The following is a 23,396-nucleotide window of genomic DNA, read 5'->3' as shown; positions in this document are numbered from 1 at the left end:
GCCATCCAGGGCTATACAGTGAGACCTTGGCTTGAAATGAAACAAGAGAGAAAGTCACTGGATCATTATCTGGTTTTATGAGAGCTTATAAATAAATAAAAGTGATAAACCTTCAATCAGATTACAGAAATATTATTAAGACTGATCTGTATAAATTTGATAACTTACACGAAATAAACAATTTCTATGGAAGATACAAAAAAAAACCAAAACCTACTGTAAAAGAAGAAAATAACCTGAACAGTGTTGTGTCTATTAAATAAATAGAAGTTAGAGTTTTAAAAACTCTTCCCATAAAGAAAAATCTGAGACAATTATTCTATCAAGCATCCAAAAGAGCAATGCATTGGGTTTTTGAAAAAAATCTCCAAGCACATCCTTCAACTCATTCCAAGGTTAGTATTTTGGGAATAGAAAACTGAATAAAGACATTATAAGAAACTATAAGCCACCATTCTTCATGAATATAAAGTAGTAAAGAAAATATACAACTAAATATAGCAATAAAAAGTATAATACTACATCATGACCTAACAGTTTCCATCCAAGGATTAAGACTGGGTTAGAATCAGAAAATCAATACAATTTTTCATGGTGACAAATTAAAGCAAAAATTGTAATGACACAGGAAAAAGCAACTAACAAAACCCAGCATCCATCTTAAAATTTATTTTCCCAAATCTAGTAGCAGAACTCCTTTAGATTAATAACAGGCAAGTACTAAACATTGAAGTTAACAGACTAAACAGCGAAGGAACGAACACTTTCTCTCAGAACAGTACAAAGATGAAGAAACTCGCTCTCACATTTCTCTGTGACATTAGACAAGGATTTTGAACACTCAGCAAGTCAAGAAAAATGAACAGAAACAGTAAAGATGATTAAATATGCCATAGGGAAATATGTTATAGTTACTTAAAATGCACATATTATATAAAAGCGCATATATATACACAATTTATTTAAATGAAGTTATGCCACTTGAGATGATAATGTTCCCTTAAGAGGCATGGACTATCTAATAAAAACCCCATATCAGGCGTGGGAAACCGCACTTCAAGTCTGTGGTCAGGAGAGTTTAAGCATCTCCCAGATCGATACAGACTATTGCTGCTGCCCTTGGTTTCCTTTCAGAACTTAAAGGTAAGACCCCATTGCTGAAGGCACCACACACTTCAGACCTAAGATTTAGAAGAATCTAGCAGGGCCTGGCCTGGAAGCCTCCTTTCTGAGGACTAGCTCTTAGAGTATCTTAGAATACAATAGAAGCTGCCAATGGAGAGAAGCAATTAACAGTACTACCAGCTGCAAAAAAATCACAGAAAATGGCCATTGTGGCAAGATATCCCCAAGGGTGCAATAGTGACACTTACTTCTTGGGGTAATCAACAGCTGTCTAATTGTACTTAAGGCTTTTTCAATAGGAGGGAATCCACTCCTGGTACTGCAAACCCTTACTTAGTAAGGTAATGCACCCCAGAGAGGAACCTCTAACTGCCATTTTTCTACACCAGTACAATTTCCAACCGCATTCAAATTTCCTAAACTGCAGTATAATTCTCAACACACATACCCTTATATCCACAGATAAGTGCCACTCTCACCCCCCAATCAAAGAAGCTCGCGAAGCAGATGGCAAACATTAAAGAAAACCACAACTGCTCAAAATGCATAAAACCGTGGGGTGCCCACTGACACAAAACAGCACCTACACTCAGAAAGTGGACAGATGACTTGGATAGACATGACCCACGACTCCACTCAAAAAGTGGACAGCGCCCTTGAATAGATGCGTCCCACGACTCCACAAATGGCCAACGAGCTTGTTTGGAAAGGTGCCAAGTCAGACTCTAAATTGCATCTCTGCTGGAGACTTTCCAGGGGTGATGCTTGCTATGAGAATGTGTGTATGGGAGGGATTAGGGTTCTCACATATCATATTGATAACAGAGATTTAAAATCATGGGAGTTGTTAATAAGGTGTCATAGGGTAACCATGACTGTGACGAAACACCAGGACCAAAAGCGAGTTGGAGAGGAAAGGGTTTATTGGGCTGAGGCTTCCACATTGCTGTTCATCACTGAAGGAAGCCAGGACAGGAACTTAAGCTGGACAGGACCCTGGAGGCAGGAACTGATGCAGAGGCCACGAAGGGGTGCTGCTTACTGGGTTGCTCCTCAAGGCTTGCTCAGCCTCTTTTCTTATAAAACTCAAGACCACCAGCCCAGGGTGGCTTCACCCACAATGGGGTTGGCCCTCTCCCATCAATCACTAATGGAGAAAATGCCCTACAGTCTTACTTACAGCCTGGGCTTATGGAGGCATTGTCTCTGTTGAAGGTCCCTCCAGTGACTTGTGTCACAAGTGTCAAGCTGACATTAAAAATCGCCAGCACATGAGGAATACATATATCTACTATATAATATAATCATTCTATGTGCAGACATCTGCCCAGAGCATACGACCAATATACAAGCCTGTGCAGAAATGTTCATAAGAACTTTGTTTATAGCAGAGAATTGGAATTATCTCTACAAAACCCACTAACAGTGAAAAGAACGACGCCTTATTATTATTACCCACTTAATATAATAATATCCAGAATAAGGGAATAAACTGTTAGACTCAAAATAATATTAATTAACCTCAAAATGATACCCTGACTACAACTGCATGATTCCATTTTTATAAAATCTAAGACAGTACACACATTAATCTTCTCATGAAAGAAGCAAATCAATGGCTGCCTGGGGCGTGGTGAAGAAGACGAAGACAGGGAGAGTTTCCGGGGCAACACCATGCTTTCTCCGCTGACAACTGCCAGGGTTCTCATAGCTGTGCACACACATGCAAAGCTTGCTCAAGGTACACACTTCAGATACGTTCGGTTCATAGTAGGACATTTCATCTCAAGATTGATAGTCCTCTAAAAATATAATTTAGAAACAAAATTTTTCATTGAATTTTAAAACACCTGAGTATTTTTCATAGTAAGTTTTATGTTTTTCTACTCATATCTGTTTCTGAAGTATTCTTCCTCAAAAAAAAAAAAAAAAAAAAAAAAAAAAGAAGAAGAAGAAGAAGAAGAAGAAGTCCATCCTAGTCCTTAGCCTGACTAAAGATATCTATCCCTCTACTTACATGCATGTGGGGAGAGTTTACTAGCTCTGATATATCGTGGCTCTACATATATCAAAAGAGAGTAGATTTTTCTACACTGTGTACCGTGTATTGTTAACTCACATCCTGGAGCCACGGGAGGTTTGTGCTACGGTGGTGTCAGGGAACACAATGAGAAAGGGCCCTACAAAGAGACTGACTGCAGACTTCAAGGGAACTGTTGAGTTCAGAAATTAAGACAATTTAGCTTTTCCCCTGGGAGTCCACACTCAGAAAAGTGGTGTGGGGGGGGGGGCACATCTATTGTGGGGTGGGTGACGGCAGGGAAGTTGTTTGGCATGAGCGAGAGCAGAGCACAAGTGACACCGAGCTGTGGGTGGTCCTTGTTCCTCAGCAACGGAGGCAAACAGGAGCACTTGCTTTTACTGTGGACTCAGTGGGAAAGAATTGAGCGTTAGAACCATAAAACCTGAAGGCAAGCTCAGTGTCTGCACAGTTATGTAACTCGGTATTAGTCCTGGCACATGTCACTGAATAACCACCATGTGGTTGAATAACCACAGGGTGAGCGCTTTATTCAGTCTTAGAAAACGTAGCCTCCACAGCCCTACAAAGGAGAAGAATCTGAGACTACTATGCGCAGTCTATCAAAACTGTTCCTAATTTCATACTTATTTCTGTCACAAAAAGTGGTCACATTTCTCTAGGATATTATTTAGTTTTCAATGGCTCTCTCGATGCTTCTTATTGAAGCGGAAAGAACATCTTTTGTGCACTCCTTGTCGCTGTAAAAACCTTGCAAAGTCTGTTGCCTTCAGGTCTGTATGGAGCAAGGTCGTTGTCATGGAGCAGAACTGCCACACATGTGACACACCGAGAGGGTCAACGGTGACTGCTGTGTTCAAGAGCACCAGGGGACTTCCTACAGTTCCTGCCAGAAAGCTCATCCAGTGGACAGCCATCAGCAGGAACTAGGACACTTAAGGTTTATGGTTCCGAACTAAACAGAGAAAGAGAAGGGAAGGGAAGGAAAGATGAGAGAGAAATGGGAGAAGAGTGAAAAGAGGAGGGGAAAAAAGAGGAGGGGCTGGAGAGATGGCTCAGAGGTTAAGAGCACTGGCTGCTCTTCCAAAGGTCCTGAGTTCAATTCCCAGCAACCACATGGTGGCTCACAACCACCTATACTGAGATCTTCTGGTGTGGAGGCAAAACATTATAAAAAAAAACATAACAAATAAATAAATCTTAAAAAAAAAAAAAAAAAGAGGACCCCTGAGGGAGACGGTGGAGGACAGAGGAGCCTATTCAGAAAGCATGTTTCAGATCCCCCGAGGAATCTCCAGACCAAAAACTCCAAGAAAAGGTCAGAGCCAGGCACAGTAGCGATCCTGTAATCCCAGCACTCCGGAGGCAGAGACAGGTGGATCTCTATGAGTTCAAAACCAGCCTGCTCTACAAAGCAAGTCCAAGACGGCCAAGGCTACACAGAGAAACTCTGTCTCAAAAAAGCAAACCCCTCCCCCCCCCCAAAAAAAAGAAAGAAAAGATCAGATTTTTATAACCTTTTGAAGGACAGGAAGTTTTACAGCACTTGATTCAGTTCAACAGTCAACGCAGGACAGGGAGCATGGAGGAGCCAGGTATAGTAACTCCGTCCTCGCTGTCCAAGGGAAAGTCATGGGGAGATGAGGCCTGGGATTTGGCCTAAAAGGCCCATGTTCTAATGGTTCTGTCATCACTGCATATTTCCTCTTACGTCTTTTTTTTAATTAATTAATTTTGATCATAGCCCCCCTCTCTCTTCTCCTCCTGGTCCCACCCGCCCACCCTCCCTCTTCCCCAGCCCTCTTCCCTACTCTCAGAAAAGGGGAGCACCCCCTACTCACCCACCTCAGCTCAAGTTGCATTAGAACTGAGCACATCCTCTTCCCTGTGGCCTGCTGAGGCAGCCCCGCCAGGGGGACGTGATCTAAAGGCAGGCAGCTGAGTCCATGTCAGAGTCAGCCCCTGCTCCCCTTACCAGAGGACCCACAGGAGGCTTGAGCTGCCCATCGGCTACATTTGTGTAGGATGTAGCAGTTCTGATGTGTTTGCTTTTGTTGTATTGTCTTGTTTTTTGTTCTGTTGCTATGAAGAGACACCATGACCAAGGCAACTCTTACGAAGGAAAGCATTTAATTGGGAGCAAACCCAACGACACACTTCCTCCAACGAGGCCGTATCACCCAATCCTTTTAATCCTTTCAAAGAGGGTCACTCCCTGCTGACTAAGCATTCAAATATATGGAGGCCATTCTTATTCAAACCGCCATATTTATGCTTTTATTGTTTTATTATTATCCCTTAGAAGCCTGTTTGTTTTCTAATGAGAGACAGAAAGGGGATGGAACCCTATGGTAGGGGATGTGGGGAGAAACTGGGAGGAGTCAAGGGATTGGCAACCGCAATCAGGATATATTAAATAAAAAAAAAATTCAACTGTTAATGAAAGAAAAAATAAAACTATAGATGAAGTATTATTTTACTTAAAATAAAAAAGAAAAGACATGCCCCACAGACATTTCCCTAGACCAATCTGATCCAGATAACTTTTCAGTCCAAGTTTCCATCTCAGATAACTCTGGACTGTGTCAAACGGACAATTACAACTAACTACAACGGAGGGGATGGGTAGGGTGAAGCCAGCAGAGGAGGCTGGGTTCTCATCCTTGCCTCTTAGAGCTGTGGCAGCGGAAGGTAAGGTGACACAGTGAACGGGGTGGTGCGAGGCAGAGCCATAAGCCAGGGGATGGCACTGGGATGACCGCTCTTTGGCGTCCTCAGGCCAGGGCAGAGTCAACTCCTCCAGACGCTCTAGTCAAAAACCTACCCTTTCTGTTTTGTGGGTTCACTTAGTGTCTACATCTCAAGGCTGGGTACGGAACACAGGGTAGAGTTCTTGTCTCGCAACCCCGAGGCTACAGGTTCTATTCTCAGTACTGGTGCAATCCTCATTGCTATAAGGAAACAAACAAAACAAGACAGAAAGCTTCCTGCAGGGGTATGAGTTCACCACTCTCTAAGATCTACTGATTCAAGTGGAAACAGTAAGGTATTAATTTTGGCTTCTAGTCTGACTCAACCTTATGAAAAAACCATAACTAGCAGAACAGATTCTTAGTTTAAATCACTATAGAGATCAATGGAGCATCTGCGAGGGTAACCACCTTCGGGCCTGACTTGGGCAGCCATCTGAAGGTGAGTTTTCCAAATCAAACCTGGAGGAACTGAATTTTTAAAATCTCCGTGAAAGTTGAATCCCTCGTCCCTATCAGGTATCCAAAAGTACAGCAGGGCAAAAGGTTGACAATTTAACCTGTTTTCCTTCCCTGGAACTCTCAATGCTACACCGTGTAAAAATGTAAATACATGATTTAGTGGTGTTCACAAAATTCTCAGCAGGTGCTCTCCTGTGTGGTTTGCACATTGGTCTCACCTGCAGCTGTAGATCTAGTCAGAGACAGCATACTTAGAAAGATCGCAGTGAGTCCAAGTTAGACGCTTGTTTGTTTTTGGTTTTTGCTTTTGTTGTTTTCCAGACAGGTTTCTCTGTGTAGCCTTGGCTGTCGTGGACTAGCTTTGTAGACCAGGCTGACCTCGAACTCCCAGCAATCCACCTGCCTCTGCCTCCCGAGTGCTGTGATTACAGGCGTGCACCATCACCCCACGACTCCAAGATACATTTTAAAGACAGGGAATTTTGAAACCAAGTCACGTGGAGTCTTGGGGGGGGGAGTAATGTCATGGAAGCAAGGTGCCCAAGGTCATGGTGGGCCACTGGGTTAACAAAACGACTCAAGAAGCTGACGTCAGGTACAGGTGGCTTCTGCCAGGAGTGCAAGGGTGGCAAGTGAGCTCAGAAAGTGGGGCAGGCAGGAAGGGGCGCTGGAAGCCCTGCCCTTGTGCCCTCCCCCCTCCCCCTAGCCTGGGACCGGGTTCCTGTGGTCCAGGCCTGGAAAGAACCAGGTGACGCGCGCCGGGTGACGCCTCAATGGTCGCTAGGCACGCTGGGCTTCGCAGCGTAGAGCGCGCAGCACCTTGCTGCTCGCTGTTCGAAGCTCCTCTCCTCCGGAGCCAGGGCTGCGACTGTGCGTTGGGCGGCCGGGAGGCCGAGAAGCATGCGCGCCGGAGGCGCGGGCTGCGCGGCAGGGCTGCTGGCAGTCGGCTGGCTGTTCCTGGTGGGCCTGCAGGGCTCACTGGCAGCGAATGTCACCTCGGTCCAGGAACCCGGCTTGGTCCACGAGGGCGAAGAGAGCGAGTCCGACGAGGAGGCCGAGAACGATGCCGAAGTGCTGGAGAACGAGACCCCGGCCGAGGCCGTGGAAGAGGGTGAGGGCAGCCGCTCCCAGGGCTCCGGGAGGCCCCTGAAGAAGGGGGCAGAAGCCCTCCCTTTCTCACAAAAGAGTTGCCCGAGCATGCTACCTTTTGTAGAGTTTTTTGACACACACACACCAGTCCCCAGTTTACCTACTTTGTGCATCTTAAGGCCTTTAAAAAAAAGAAGTTCTAACACCCAAGGCTCTGGGAAAATAAGCAGGAATATAGAAATTGCTCCAGAAATAATCTTAACGTCTTACTTTGAAGAAGAAAATCATAATTTTAAGAAATGAAGTGTGTGTGTGTGTGTGTGTGTGTGTGTGTGTGTGTGTGTGTGTGTGTGTGTTTGACTCTGAAGTCATTTTCCCACAGTCGGGGGGGGGGGTGGTTGCATTTTTTTTCAAGTTTCAAGATGTTTGCCATTGTGTTCCTTTCCTATTCTTGAGATGGGAACTCGGGGAGTCAGGGCCCCTTTCGCCGTGACATATCTAGGTGAAAATGTTGACAAAACTGTCCCGGAGCTCCCATAATCTTGGTAGAGCCCTCAGCACCCCTGACAGCAGGCAGCGCAGTGTTTGTCCTTCAAAGAATGGGAGCAGTGGAAAACAGAAGGATCCGAGTAATGACATTGTTGGGTGATCATGCGTTAACCCAAGAGAGAATGCAGCAACCCTGGTGTTTGGTCCCACAAACATGGCTTACCCTCCTGGCTCATTAAACAATAGAACCGTAGAAACAGCTGTACGTTTTGACTAGGAACTCACACACTGGCAGGTCAGGGGCAAGTTGGCCGACTTCTAAGGAGTGTGGTCCTCTACCCAGCAGACGATGTCTTGATGGCTTTTGCTTTCCTTGCAGCTTCTCAGTCAGTACATATAGCGTGGGTGCTGTACCTACGATCCTTTAGCTTCCTGATCATAGACTGACTTTTAGCATCAGACCCCCCCCCAAAAAAAAAGACTGACTGAGGTTATTGGGGATCCTACCTCGGCAGCATTACAGAGATCTTGAAGAGCCCCCAGACTTAGGAAGTGTGAGAAAGAAAGGGCTACAGAAGAGACTGTGTTCTGAGCGGTACTTCTATCTGAGTGGACTGTTTTAGTATTAAGCTGGTTGAAGGAGAATTCTAGCTGTAAATGCTAATAGTGAGGTGAGTGAACCCTTAGGGAGAGAAGTGCGATCCCTTACATTGAAAAGTTAAGTGCACGTGTTCTTTTGGTGCTTTGGTTTCCACGCCTGTGGGCTTCTGGGAATTTGTGTGTCCTCTGGGGTTGTTGGTGCACGCAGTGTCAGCCTAAGTGCTTTTGATGGGGAGACTGAGAGTCCAGCACTGTAAACAGGTGATGCATATATGAACACTTCAGAACCTTGGTGACTTTGCATGGCCCTTGTAGCCTGTGGGCCTGCAAAAAACTGTCACCATTGTTTATAACCTAGTGCAGCGTCTTTTCTTCCTTTTCTTTCTTTTTGCTTTAAAGTCGGCTTCAAGTAGTTCATAAAAATAAGGGCCAGCAAAAACACTTGGTGAGAAGCTTTAGTGGAAATTTCAATCTTATAGCCCCCCCCCCACCTAATTTTTATGTCCTACCTTTGTAGATGCACAGCCAAAACTGGGCAGATAGTTTGAATGCACCTGCATTCTCTGTGTCTAAGCAGGAAACTGGAATGTATCCACCATGTAAACTCAGTTCCAGAATCTCTAACAGAGTCTCGTTCATCACCATTGTGGTCCCTTTTTGAACTATTGTCAAAACACAATACGTCTGACAAATATGAAAGGCATTCATTTCTTTGGAGAGAATATTACTTTTGCCGCACAATTGCAGAGCACTTGAATTTTCAGATTTGTAAACAATTGGGAGATTAGTCGACGGGTTTTGTTCATGTCAACATCTCTTGGCTTTGCGTTCCCACATAAAGAACCTGCTGTCATGATTTATCCACTTACAAATCCTGTCACGTTAATCTGATGTATGAAATGAAATCTGGAAAGGGTATTGTCCTTGTGTTTTTAGAAAAGCAAGATGGCTCAAGTTCCATAGCAGAATATTTCAGGAGAAGGCTCCTCCTCCTGGAAGATGTACCATGTGTCTCCTTCATCTTTAGAAACTCCAGGTCTACTGATTGAGTTAGAGAAAATCCAGGATATTCATACAAGGTCATAGAGGTTTTGATCACATGACTAGCTATGCTTTTACATTCTATATCGCTGGCTCTGATCATCATTCGATTTGTTTATTAATTGTGAGATGTTTTAATCTGTCCATTTCCCCCTTGGCCATCATCAAGCAAAAACAAAAGGTACAACCCAAAAAAAACCAAAACAAACAACCAAACAACCAAAAACCCTGGGGTCGAACCTTACTCGGTTAACTGTTCAGCAAAAACAGATGAAAAGGAGGGCGTCTAGACTGCCCCCAGGATCCTGAGAGACAGTGCAAAGCAGGGAGAGATGGCAGCCACATTGACCTCAGAGCTTTGGTGTATGTCACAATTGCCCACCTTTCTAGACAATTCCAATCAGTCTTCAATTTGATCATTTTGGGCTTTTTTGTAAAAATATATAGTTGGAAAAGTGATGGCTAATGATGTATAACAGTGATTCAAAATAAAAAACAAGAGTATGTTAGATTACTTTAGTTCCTCATCTGTGTGCCTTCTATATGTTCTAAAACACAAACATTCTGTACTAGCATGCTCTTAGGCTTATTAAAGCTCACCGCTGAGATCACCGCTGGCTTTTACGTTTCTTCTCTCATGACACTCCATAGAGTAATTTTGGACAGTTGAGGTTTCAACCTGTAGGACTTCAATTTCACCTGAGGCTCTGTTTTGTTAGTTTTGGCTGCTCTTCCACTCTGCCACTTTCATATCCAAATACCTCATCAGACATATTTTCAGGACCCCAGATTCAGTCTGCATGTTACCGAAGTTCTTTTTACAGGTCATTAATAAAATGTTGAGGAAGACACTGGCCTTTGACACATCATTCCTTTCACATTGACACCAACCAATTAATTACCATCTGGGGATCTTACTGAGGTACTGATATTAAGACTATTTTTTTCATTAGTTATCTTCTCTATTAATGGGAAACTTAGAAAAAATGCCACATGAAAGTCCAGATATGTATCATTTTTCCAGTTTTAAACAGTGACTAAATGACCCAATGGATACTCAATACATCAAAAATACTGAAGTTGAAAGAGTCTTTGGAGATTGTCTGGTTCCTTCTCCTCATCTTTCTTTTTTCTGCTCTGAGGAAACTCAAGCAGGAACGACATGTTTTCTAGACTAGCATAGGCAGTGAATAATAGAGCTGACTGACTGATGCCTTTTAAGTGGCCCAGCAGTCATTCTTTTACACAGGTCTTTATGCCCACAGTCTAGTTTTTAGCTCATGCCTCATAATATACCAACTGAAAGTATTCAAGCATTCCAAAAGTATTAAAATGTCAAATTAAATTGATCACCATGATAATTCAAATCATTTAACAAAAATCAATGTTGATTTAATTATATGTATCAAATGCCTTCTCTGTATTTACAGTACTGTATTTGATGCTCTCGAATACAGAACACAGTGTCTTTGAAACTACTAATGTTTTACAATATTGGAAATAGGAAAATGTAGAATATAAAATTAATTAACTACAAAATGAGTTTTAATTGGGGCTATTATGTCTTAAGTGGGTACACAGCCCTAAGCAATGTATAGAATGCTTTCACACACCATTTCATTCCATTTTAAATGTCAAGTGAGATAGGCCTTGCAATTTTCACAAAGGGTTAACTAGGACTGGTAGACTTGAATTGCTCCATTCAAATGTAAATAGCTACTTAGTGGTGGGAGCTGTGTTTTGGGCTTCCAGTTGGATGAGCTTTCTGTGTGATTTGCTGCCTGAAGACCCAGTGCCTGTTAACACTCTCCCTTAGCTGCCCATTGTGTGCTTTTTTTTTTTCTGTTGAGGTTTGAGTCTTAATCTGTGTTTCTGAAGACTTGGTTACATGCTACAAGTATAGGAACTCGTGGTAGACATCAGAATGATTAGGAAGAAAGGAAATACCCTAGCGTGCTAGCACATACCTATAACCTGGAAGAAGCTGAGGCAAGAGGATTACTGTGTTCAAGGCTGGCCTGTGCTGGGGAGCAAGACCTGTCCCCCAAACAAAACTCCCAAATCACAGGAGGAAAGTAAACAGAAAATGGGACTTAGAACCAAGACAACTATGCTTCCTAAATACTGATATATTCAAATAATTGTATGTGTTATAGATGTCCCTACTGAATAAAGTAGTGTGGAATGGATTGTTGGAAACTACAAAATCTTCCATCTAAACCAGTAAAATGAGTGAAGTCTATTTGAAACTTATAATTTTGAAGTACATTTGGTATGAACACTTATTTGGAGATGCAAATTGTTTTGTATTACAGTTTATTTTGTTTTCTTTTTTCTTTTTAATAGAAAATAGAGAATTTTTAAAATGGTTCTTAAAGTTCAAGGGCTATTGTGTGTATTTTTTATTATACTTTTCAGGTGGATTTTAATTCACTATGTATTAGTAGCGAAAAAGAAATGCTTTGTGTTATATAAGAGATTCAAAATCAAACCTTGAGTTATTTGTAATTGAACCAATGTCCTTAAAGGTTTAGGATTCTTTTTATTTAGAGTGGTGATAGCTGTATTTATGTGAGGGGCAGCTTTGTTTTCCTGGTTTTGATAGAATGGTTAAAAATATTTGTTGCCCATATGACAGTCACTTGTACCCTTCACCTCCCAAGTAAGAGATTGTGGCTTATATAAGTTTTCACATGATTAAGTAATGTTTTCTAACTTTATGTTTAGTTCATAACAGAACAATAGTCAAAGAAGTAGAGTTCGGAATGTGCACAGTCACATGTGGTAAGTAGCACAGAGCATCACGATTTCTCAGATAAAGTGCCTTCACTACTTTCCTCATGCCCCATTGCTTTCTATACCTATTATTATAATTTACACACAGCACCAGGTAATTGCTTCAAAGGGTATATTTTCAGGTTTGGGGTATTTTTGCATATAAACTGTCCTCACTAAGTTGAATTCTGCCTCAGAGATGTTCAAAGATGGTAGACCTTCAGTGCATCTGATGGATGCATTCCCACACTGTTTTAGAAAACTTGCCAAGAAATAGGCTTGTTTGCAATAGGCTATTACAAATATTCCATTCCTCTCATTTGTACATCGTATTTTGGAGGAAAGAGGTGTTCGCTTTGCTAGATGAATAAGTGAAAGACCATGACATTGTCCAAAAATATCTTACACATAGGATTGGGATTCAGGATACACGTGCTACGTATGTAGACCGCTGGTTCTTACATAGCTACCCTAAATGCGTTAAAGCAAATTGCTGGGCTGAGCCTGAGTTTCCAGCAACCAAGAAGTATGGATAGGTCTGATCACTTCACAAGGAAGCTGGTCTTGCTAGTGCTGGAAGTCCCTTGGTTTCTATAGCCGTTGCCTGGCGTCAGCCTGAAGCGAAGACAGTAGAAGTTGTCTATCCCAATTAAAGTCCACATGGAAACGCGACAGGGATGAGATTTTAGTCTGTACACATCGACATCAGACTTCCAAAATAGACAGAGCTACCGAAATTGACAGGGTTTTTAAAAAAAAATTATGAGTGCTAAAAAATATGTATAACCATTAAATATACCATTTAACGGCTTCCTACTATACAATTCAGTGATCCTAAACACTACACCAGCATTTTCTGTAGAACGCTTTTAGTACCCCAAACTAAAACCCCTTACCCAGTAGGAAGAAGCTCTCCTCACACCCCTCCTCCTAGACCCTGCCAGGCACCTTTTTTTTTTCCCCCTAATGTAGCTTAGAATAGGGTTCTGGCCTTAGCTTTGTAGTGACAGTCAGAATGACAGGCATCACCATAAAACAGCCCTTGCTCCGTTGTAACGTATGTATTCTGTTGTTGCTGCCGCTGCTACTTGAGAATTTTTCACAGTAGGGTTATTTTTATAACAACTCCTGTAATCTTTGACCCCCCCTTCTCCCGATCTTGTAGGGGTCAGTCCACCTCCTTAGCCCTTGAAAGTGTAGCATCACCAAGAAACTTGTTAGACATATAGGATTTCAGACTTTTTCCTCCCAAGCTGTGGACGGAACTTGCTGTTTAGAAAGCTCTCCAGGTGACCTGCATGTACTCTTAAGTGTGTGAGCCACCTGTCACCTGGAGCTTCTCCTGTATTTGGAATGAGCTTATGATCAACACTTTTTTAGGGGCTGAAGAGTGGACTCTAGCGAGCAAGAAATGAAGGTGGACTCTGCCTAGCCTGTTGCAGTGCAAGATGGGATTAGAAACCAGTGGCGCTCTGGGATGAGCTAAGAAGCACTACATGTGTGATGGTTTCAGAAAGGGTCTCTTGCCAGAAATAGAGGTGCAGTCAATAGCTTTGTCCCATCTATACCTCAGACAGAGACTTTGTCAGCACAGCTAGTAAAAAGCACCATGGATGGTTGGGATTTCTTCCAGGAGCTCCAACCCCAACTCTGAAAAGTTCCATGATCAAATACATTTGCGTAAGCCTATATTTTACATCAAATCTGATTTTTCTGGCTGTGGGAAGCATTTTTGTGTACTCTAAAAAGGAAATTTTTTAATCAATTGAAAACATGCACAACTATAAATGAGTTATGATTTCAAAGATATTGAAATGTAAGTTTTATATTTTAGTCAATGAAAAAGTATGTGTGGTAGTACATTTATTAGCATACTATAGAAGGTTATTTTTAACTTCATTGTAGTATTTTCAAATGTGCATGTCAGCATAGAATCTCTTTTTTTTTTTCTGATGGAAATAGCAACCAAGTACTTTGGGAAATGTTCTTGAACTAATATTGTTTTAAAAAGTAACTGGAGTGGGGAGTCTACAAGAGTCTACATGTTGTCATACTGAATTTAGGAATTTAATTTTTAAAATAAAAGAAAAATTTCAAAACAAAACAAAATTTAAGTAAAGAAAATACAGACGAATGGGAAGAAAGGCCCTTTGCAGTTATTTATTTTTTTTTATTTAAGCATTTGCTCATTCCTTTAACTAAAGGTGTTGGTATCAGAGAAGTTATTTTAACCAATGGATGCCCTGGAGGTGAATCCAAGTGTATTGTTCGTGTGGAAGAATGCCGTGGACCTGCTGATTGTGGCTGTGAGTTGAATCCATACTTGCTGAAAGAGGGTTTATGCCTGAGAAACATCCTTTCCCTCATTTTACTACTGAGTACAGGGAGGCAATCAACTGATAAAAAGAAATAACAGAATATTAAATTCCCTTTCTCTAGACAGTTGGAGCTGTAAGTAGCCGTGCTTTTGAATTACATCTTAGTGATGTGCAGACTCTGTGATAAGCTGGAGAGTCACTGGGCTTGGAGTCTGTGTGTGAGCCTGCCCTGGAGTGAGACGCTTCTGGTGCTGTAGGCACCTGTCTGCCCACTTGCTTCTTTTGGTGACATCTCTATAATCAGACTCCCAATTACAGGATTCAGAGTCTGCATTGTCTAATTGACCTCTCCAACTGAGTGTGGCTTTTTACAACAGCGTGATATTTGAGGAAGGGTCCCTAGACAGTGAAAAGTTTCCCTTACAGTAATGTTATTTACCACTGTAAGGAGATAGGATTTGAGACCTGGACTCTAACCTGGCCCCTTTTGCATTCTCAAGGATCTTCAGTAGATTCCACCATGAATTTGCATCTGTTTATTCAACTGGAGAAATTAGAAAGTTGGATTTTCAGAGTCAATCTAACACTCATATGATGTATACATATATCTGGTTGTGGAGGCCTGTGTATTATATGCTCAGTGCCTTGGTAGTGTCACATCTTCTGGCCCTTGGCTGTTGATATAATTTAAATTGTTGATTAAAAGAATGGCCAGGTAATAATTTTCTGCCCAGTTGTATTTGTCTATTTTTCTTCTTTTTCAGGGGGTAGACCAATTTCTGAAAGTCTTGAAACTGCAAGGCTATCATGTGTTCATATAACTCCTGAAAATCGTTTCAAATATATATGGAAGCTTCTAAAGCCAGACCAAGTAAGTAAAGGCTGTATATAATCTAGTGTTGTTAGTGATTAACATTTGGTGCCAAGTTCTGATGTTTTAAGACATCAATTTGAAAAAATAGAGCTAAACATCATGCAATTTTATTACAGTATTCATTTTTTGTCAAATTAAAAGTACATATGTTTTAGGATCACCTATAATCATAACTCAAATTCACACATTTTATGATGTATTTTGTTTTTGGATTCAAGATTCTTACTGGGTTATATAGACGTGGCATGATAAACAATAGATAACATTAATCAAAAGTGGTTTAAATGCCAGATATCAGCTAAGTATTAGAGTTCATGTAAAAGACATATAACAACCCTATAAACTTTTTAAAAATGTGTTAAGTAATTGAGGTACAGAAAGTGTCTTGTTTGGTTTTTTATTGCCATGATAAAATACTAACCAATGCCAGCTTGGGAAGGAAATGCTATTGAAGCACATATGCCGATGAACAGTTAGTCACTGAGGGATCTCAGTGCAGGGACCTGAAGCAGAACCATGGGGACTTTCTCTCCATGATGTACGTGGTCAGCCTACTTCCTTAGACATCCCAAGACCATCTGCCTAGGGGTGACCACCCAACACTGGTCTTCATGACATGTTCAGCCTACTTCCTTATACATCCCAAGACCACCTGCCCAGGGGTGACATCACCCAACACTGGTCTTCATGACATGTTCAGCCTACTTCCTTATACATCCCAAGACCACCTGCCCAGGGGTGACATCACCCAACACTGGTCTTCATGACGTGTTCAGACTACTTCCTTATACATCCCAAGACCACCTGCCCAGGGGTGGCACCACCCAACACTGGTCTCCGTGACGTGTTCAGCCTACTTCCTTATACATCCCAAGACCACCTGCCCGGGGGTGGTACCACCCAACACTGGTCTGGACCTGCTCACATCAATCATTAATCAAGAAAATGTCCCATACTTGCAGACAGACCAGTTATATAGAGGGAATTTCTCTATTGCCAGATGACCCTAACTTGTGTCAGGCTGACAAAAACTAACAAGTACAGAAAACACCATAGTCAACGGGATTGAGATTTGCAGTTTAGATTTATCTGCTTCTAAACCATATATGTTCAGTTAATCACCTTCGAGGCCAAGAGAGTAAGCCACTCTCCTTTTGTTAGAGCTCTGCTTCGTTATACTGCCGAACCTATCACATTTGCCTGTGATCCGGCCACTCCTGCTTGTCTTTCACTGTCTCCATTTGTAACCAGTGAGCTCAGTCAAGACCATTCATACCCTTTTCCTTAATAGCAACCGGTTATCCTTGTAAATGACTCAGCAATCCTGGAAGTAAGAAGAGAACTTCATCCCATGGCTTTTGAGTGTGACACCCTGGACAGCAATGAAGTGGTGGCTTCTGTTAAGTTCACAGTCTACACAACAAGTGGTAAGTGTCCAGCGGGGTTTTGGTTTGCCTGTGTCTCAAAACTCACCTTCAGGAACATCAAAACTACCTGAAGGGCTTTTAAAAACTTATATCTGCATATTCGCCTAAGGGGCATGTCCCACGAAAGCCTTCACTTACCAGGAAACTGAGACAGAGGGGAGGACATTCTAGTGGGACTCTAGATGAGAGAAGCATGGGAGAATGGCAAAGTAGAAGGATCCAGAGGGTCCTAGAAGCCTACAAGTAGAACATTATGATAGGCAGATTTGGGCACAGGGGTCCCGCTCAAACTAAGGCACCAGCCAAGGACAATATAGGCGGTAAACCTTAAACCCCTACCCAGATCTAGACAATGGACAGAACACTCTCCACAGTAGAGTGGAGAGTGGGATATTACTTTCTCACATACTCTGGTGCCTCACCTTTGACCATGTCCCCTGGAGGGGGAGACCTGGTGGCACTCAGAGGAAGGACAGCAGGTTACCAAGAAGAGACTTGATACCCTATGAACATATACAGGGGGAGGTAATCCCCCTCAGGAACAATCATAGGGGAGGGGAATAAGGGGAAAATGGGAGGGAGGGAAGAATGGGAGGATACAGGGGATGGGATAACCATTGAGATGTAACAAGAATAAATTAATAAAGTAAACAACAACAACAACAACAAAAAGAAAACTCGTATCACTACCAGCCTCACCCAAGAGCTGCTAATTCACTAGCTCTCTATGGATCTGGCACGTGAGTTACCAAATGAACCTGATTCTTTAAACCCAGTCCTGGGCTCGGTGGTTAAGGGCACTGGCTGCTCTTCCATAGATCCTAAGAATAATTCCCGTACTCACGTGGCAGCTCACAACGTCCCAGAAGAAGGATGCAAAGAAAGCATTCATACACATAAATAAATGGACCTTTAAACAAAAGAGTTGACCTTAAAAAACAAAAACAAGAACCAGACCTTCAACTTGAAATATATTGGTGCATTTATTTCCGCTATGAAAGTGAAGACAGACAAATGGATTGTTGTGAGCGATTATTGGAAAAAATATGATTAAAACTTATTAAATCAGAACATTTCTCTTTAGAAGCTATCCATCTGAAGTGTGTGTGTGTGTGTGTGTGCGCGCGCGCACGCGTGCATATGCACGCACATGTGTGTATTTATAGGGTTTCTCTAAGGTAGCCCTGGCTGTCCTGAAACTCACTGTATAGACAAAGCTGCCCTCAAACTGATCTGCCTGTCTCTACTTCCTCAGCGCTGGTGTAAAAGGCATGTGCAATCACACCTGGCTATGAATTATATTTTGGTAATTAAATATTAAAGTTCTTGATCTAGTCTTGAACATGACCTTGCATATTAGAAATTGTTTCTCCTGTGAAATGAAATATATGTTCATGTTCACTCAGCCTAACCTATAGCGTCTTCCATGTTCAGTTGCTCTTAACTACCTTTAATGTCACTGTCATTGTTGGTGGGAGTGTCTGGTCACGAGGTTTTTTTGATACTCACTTGTGTTCGAGGTCTCTAGAGGAGCGTAGCTGACAGGATGCATATTAAAGGGGGATCTATTAGAGTGGCTTACGACTGTGCTTCAGATAGCCCAACAGGAGCTCTCCCCCTATGGAAGGCCAAGAGTCCAGTACTAGTTCAGTCCATGAGGCTGGATGCCCACAACTTCTTCTAACTAAATCTGGAGTCTCAAAGATGTAGAGCCTAGTACCAGCAAGCCATGCCTCGGTGACAGGGTAGATGAACTTGTCAGCAAGAGTGAGGGTAAGTAGGCAAAGAGGAACACTTCCCTCTTCCATGTTCTTTCATGTGAGCTGGCACCCAGAAGGTGTGGCCCAGATTTAGGATGAGTCTTTCCACCTCAACTGATCCAATCAAGAAAAATCCCTCACAAGTTTCCCATCTGCTTGGGTGTAGTTGGTTCCAGATGTGGCCAAGATGACAATCAAATTAACTGTCATATCTTTAAAGACTCCAGAGCTCTTACTTTCAGGGCCATGTCTTTATATACAACCTTCTAGAAGTGATAGGTAATTTTAAGGCAGTCTGTGCACTTCTTGAAGCTATTTCTGAGTCTTGAAAGTTTTTCTTGTACTCTAGAGTACCATCCATGTCATGCAATGCTCTTTACTGAAATGAAAATAAGCTGCAAAGGGTTTTAAGTGAGGTTTTAAAATTTTCTTGATGTGTTGTTAGTTTGCAACTCGCAAAACATTTTCAAGGTAAAAGCTAACAACCATTATGTTGAGATACCATCTAAAAGATAATGTCAGTAGCAAGTAACTATTAAGAAAAGCACAAGAAGACCAGACAACTGGAAGACCACCTCACTTCATAAACATTTTCAACTTGCTGTAGTTTATGATGCTATAGGTGTCTGTGCCATTTGTGGACTTGGTCCTCACTTCCTGGCCCCTAATAGGGACCTTTTAGTACTTAGCATCTTCACAATTGGAAAGGAACATCATCTGTTTAGTGTGTAAGCTAGAGCTCAGTCCCCAGACCCTTATCCTTTAATGAGACAATGTTGATTTTTCTTTCCTGCAGTAGCTCAGAGATAGTTAGGTAGCCCTGCCACTTAGAACATGCACATTTAAACAACAAAATGCCTTCAGAATACTTCAGTACCCATTAGTGTCTCTGAAAATGGTAATTCACACTCTCATGCAGCAGACCTTTTTGTTTGTTCAGACATCAAATAAATGCTTTTGTTATAAATATCCACACCTTACAGTATTGGAATGAATCTAATATGTAATAGAAATCTTCTAAAAGGATAAATGTAGCCAATGGAAAATTCTGACAGATGTAGTGGTGCCTGCCTTTACTCCCAGCACTTGAGAAACAGAGACAGGCAAAGCTCTGTGAGTTTAAGGCCAACCTGGTATACAGAATAAATTCCAGGACAGCCAGGACAACATACCAAAACCCTGTCTTTAAACAAAAAGAAGAAGAGAGCATTTCCCATTGCTATTTGTTTCTTTCTCCTTTCTCTATCATGCTTTCACTCACAATTATTGTCTTCCATAATTAGACATTGTTTTGGGGTTTAATTATATGTTCCTAAAAGATATGTTGATCTCCTAACTTCTCGGTACTTAGATTGTAGATGTGTTGAAAAAGAGGTTGGGGCTGGAGAGATGGTTCAGAGGTTAAGAGCACTGGCTGCTCTTCCAAAGGTCCTGAGTTCAATTCCCAACAACCACATGGTGGCTCACAACCATCTGTAATGAGATCTGGTGTCTTCCTCTGGCCTGTAGATGTACATGCAGGCAGACCACTGTATACATAATAAATAATTAAATCTTAAAAAAAAAAGAAAAGAAAAGAAAAAGAGGTAATTGAAGATGTAATCAGTTAAGATGAGATTGTAGCTGCTATCCTAATATAGGGAACTTTGGAAAGAGGCGAAAGAAAGGGAAGAAGAAAGAGGGGGAGAATTAAGAGAAGGGGGGAGGGAATAAAGGAAGAAGAGGAATGAGAGAGAGGCAAGGCGGAAGAGGGGCAGACGAAAGCAGATCCAGGCGGGATCCAGGCAGGATCGACCAGAAGCCAAGAAGGTAGCACACACCCCCACCTCCCAACGTCCACAAGACTCACTGGGCCCCACAATACATTTTAAAAATTATTTATAGAATTCAGAATATGAAGCAAATTTATGCTGTTGCTAAGTCACCCAGTTTATGGTACTTTGATTTGGTAGTAATAAGAAACTAATGGATGTGTACACTGTGTTTATTTAAAACATTAAGTATTGAAATTCAACCCATTTTTCATTAATTTTAATTTCATTAAAATTCTTATTAGAAAAATTTGAGAGGAAATTCGGCCTTCTTAAGAAAATTAGATATACAAGTGGTCCGTGTGGCCCTTCGCAAGATAAGTACTCTTCTTAGGGATGAGACTCTGCAACCTCCTTACTTTTCATCCTCTCTCAGCTGATGCTGGGTCCTAGGGAATAAAACCAAATGAATTTTGCAGGGCTCCTCAGAACTCCTCTCTCTCTCTCTCTCTCTCTCTCTCTCTCTCTCTCTCTCTCTCTCTCTGTGTGTGTCTGTTGTAAAAACCTTCCACTTCTACAAATCTGAAATCATTAAATTAAAAAAAAAATCTTCAACATTGGAAAGCAAGTATAAGTACACCTTTGCGATTGTACTTAGGACTGTTTAAAGGGAGATCACTGAATTGCATTTGTTCTATATGACTACTGAGAAAAGCGGCTTGTAGTCCACAGCATTGCGAGGATAGGAACAAATCCAGGAGACTGCTGTGCAGGAGAGCACTTCTCACAGACTGGTACACACTAAACTTAAAATGTTAAAATAGCCAAACCCTAGTTTAAAGAAATAATTAGACCTCTCTGTTCCCTGTTTTACTTACCTGTATAATACAGCATTTAGTCATATGGCCCTTTTCTGTATGGATTATTTTTGTGTGTGGTTTTAGAATTAGGGGAACAAAAGAGCCATTGGGGAGCTATTGCATTCATAAAGTACGTCACAGATATAAGCTGTCTCTTCACCAGGTTGTAGTGTAGTGGTGCCATCACATGTACTGCAGACCAGCTCTGCCTCCCTGGCAACCTTGTTTGCAAGAGAGTGCCTGACTTAGGAGCAGTGTGCGGATACTATACGGAAAACCCTGAGGGTCAACCCCAGCTTTATGTCTTAAAAAATCAGAGGCATAGCCTAATCCTAAGCATAAAATTTAACTCTGTGAAGCTTTGAGGGAAATGGGAGAAAGTCTGCATGACTTAGTAATAGGCAAAAGTTAGACATGACTCAGAGTCACCATAAAAAGTAACATTGAATAAGTCAGACTGAATCAAAATTAAAGACTTCAGATTACCAAAATAAGTCACTTGGAAAATGAATAGGCAGGCTGAGCTCTGAGAGAGATCGGAGAAACGTAGCCAGGAAAGGCAGTATGAGGCAGTTCTCTGCCAGTTGTTAGGAAACTTAAGCGTACCCTACCCTGTTGCCAGCAATGACTCTTTTATTTATCTCAGAGAAGTGAAAAAAACATACCCCAAAATCACCTTTCCAGGAACGGTCCAGCGAGAGAGCTGACCACACATGTTCCTGGGTGTCTCTCACTGGGTGTCTCTCTCCTTGTAGAACTGCACATGAGAAGGTCAAACAGGCCAGACACGGATGCAGTCTTAGTTTTCGTGCTGACCGTAGGAGTAATTATCTGCATATTCGTGATCTTCGTACTGATCTTCATCATCGTAAATTGGTAGGTGAATGGCTGGGATGCGCTGCCTCTCTTTGGTTGACGTCCTCCTTGATCCCCATGCATTTGCAGTGAAGCTCAAACCATTGCCCCACACTGTCTCCTCTATGTGTCTTGATACTAAGTCCTTTCGGGCTCCTCCATCTTGTAAATAGATACTTAAACAAAACAAAACAAAAAAACCAACACCATGACTTATTCCTGGCCATAGGAGAACTTTCAGACAAGCATTTTACAATTTTACCAGACAATTGTTTTTTTTTTTTAATTGAATACTCCTGCTGCCTCCCCGTAGCTCTTGGTGCTTTAAAACTTGGTTATTGTAACCTCCCAATTCACTTAAATTAAAAAAAAAATGATATGTGTATTATACCCAGCAAATCTGAGGGCTCACCAATCACAGTGCAGGTGGCTTTCTCCCAAGTGGAATTGAACTTTGAGTAAAAGGCACTTCTAAATAACAGAAATGTAAACATGAGCCTCATTAGTTTGGGTTCTGCTTTTTTTTTATTGTGACCTTTGTTCCTGTTTCCCCCCCTCCCCCCCCCCACAGGGCGGCAGTGAAATCCTTCTGGGGGGCGAAAACCTCAACAACTGAGATACACTCCGAGATGAGTTCTATGCGGTACAAAGACTCGACCTCTCTTGACCAGGCACCGACGGACATGCCAGTACACGAAGAAGATGCACTGAGTGAATGGAATGAATGATTCACGGATGATGCGTGAGAAGCCAAGGACCACTAGAGCATATCAGATTCACTATTATAAAAATAAAATATATACTGAAATATTTCAGTGATGGAATTTACCTCAGTGGTGCAGAGGTAGTATTGAGACAGCTGTTGTTCAATCCAGCTCTGTGGTACAGTTGTCACATCCTCTTTTAATTAGTTCATGGTATTAACAAATAGTTGTTTTTTTTATTACTTCGGTCCCTTGTGAGGTCATTTACTTTTTTCCGTCCTAAATAAGAAAAATATAGAAGTTGCCTTGGATAGTAAGCTTTCTCCCACCAGGAAGAGCTAGGCTGAGCCGCTAAGGTAATTAATATTTCATAGTCTCTGCATGGGATATAATGTATAAAATATCACGTGTAAACCATGAAGTAGTGGTAGCAACCAAGTCTTGGTGAATGCTATGTGCCAAGTAATGCCCAGAG

At 41.9% G+C, this 23,396-nt stretch overlaps 1 protein-coding gene across 2 annotated transcripts; it reads left to right on the top strand.

Moving 5' to 3' along the window:
- Window positions 1-7,182: 7,182 nt before the first annotated feature.
- On the top strand, window positions 7,183-23,157 carry SPACA1 (sperm acrosome associated 1). 2 transcript variants are annotated; one of them, XM_084792642.1, is made up of 7 exons: window positions 7,186-7,489; window positions 12,325-12,381; window positions 14,577-14,678; window positions 15,455-15,561; window positions 16,856-16,991; window positions 22,118-22,238; window positions 22,789-23,157. In XM_084792642.1, the coding sequence occupies exons 1-7, from the start codon at window positions 7,279-7,281 to the stop codon at window positions 22,943-22,945; spliced, it is 891 nt and encodes a 296-aa protein (XP_084648768.1). In that variant the 5' UTR covers window positions 7,186-7,278; the 3' UTR covers window positions 22,946-23,157. The 2 variants fall into 2 exon arrangements, with proteins under 2 accessions (XP_084648769.1, XP_084648768.1); XM_084792643.1 differs by lacking the exons at window positions 12,325-12,381; window positions 14,577-14,678 and having other exon boundaries at window positions 7,183-7,489.
- The last annotated feature ends 239 nt before the right edge of the window (window positions 23,158-23,396 follow it).

Source organism: Acomys minous (assembly GCF_964271855.1).
Source record: "Acomys minous genome assembly, chromosome: 1".
NCBI lineage: Eukaryota > Metazoa > Chordata > Mammalia > Rodentia > Muridae > Acomys > Acomys minous.
The sequence above is the reverse complement of the archived record's forward strand: the minus strand, read 5'-3'. Positions and strand labels throughout refer to the sequence as shown.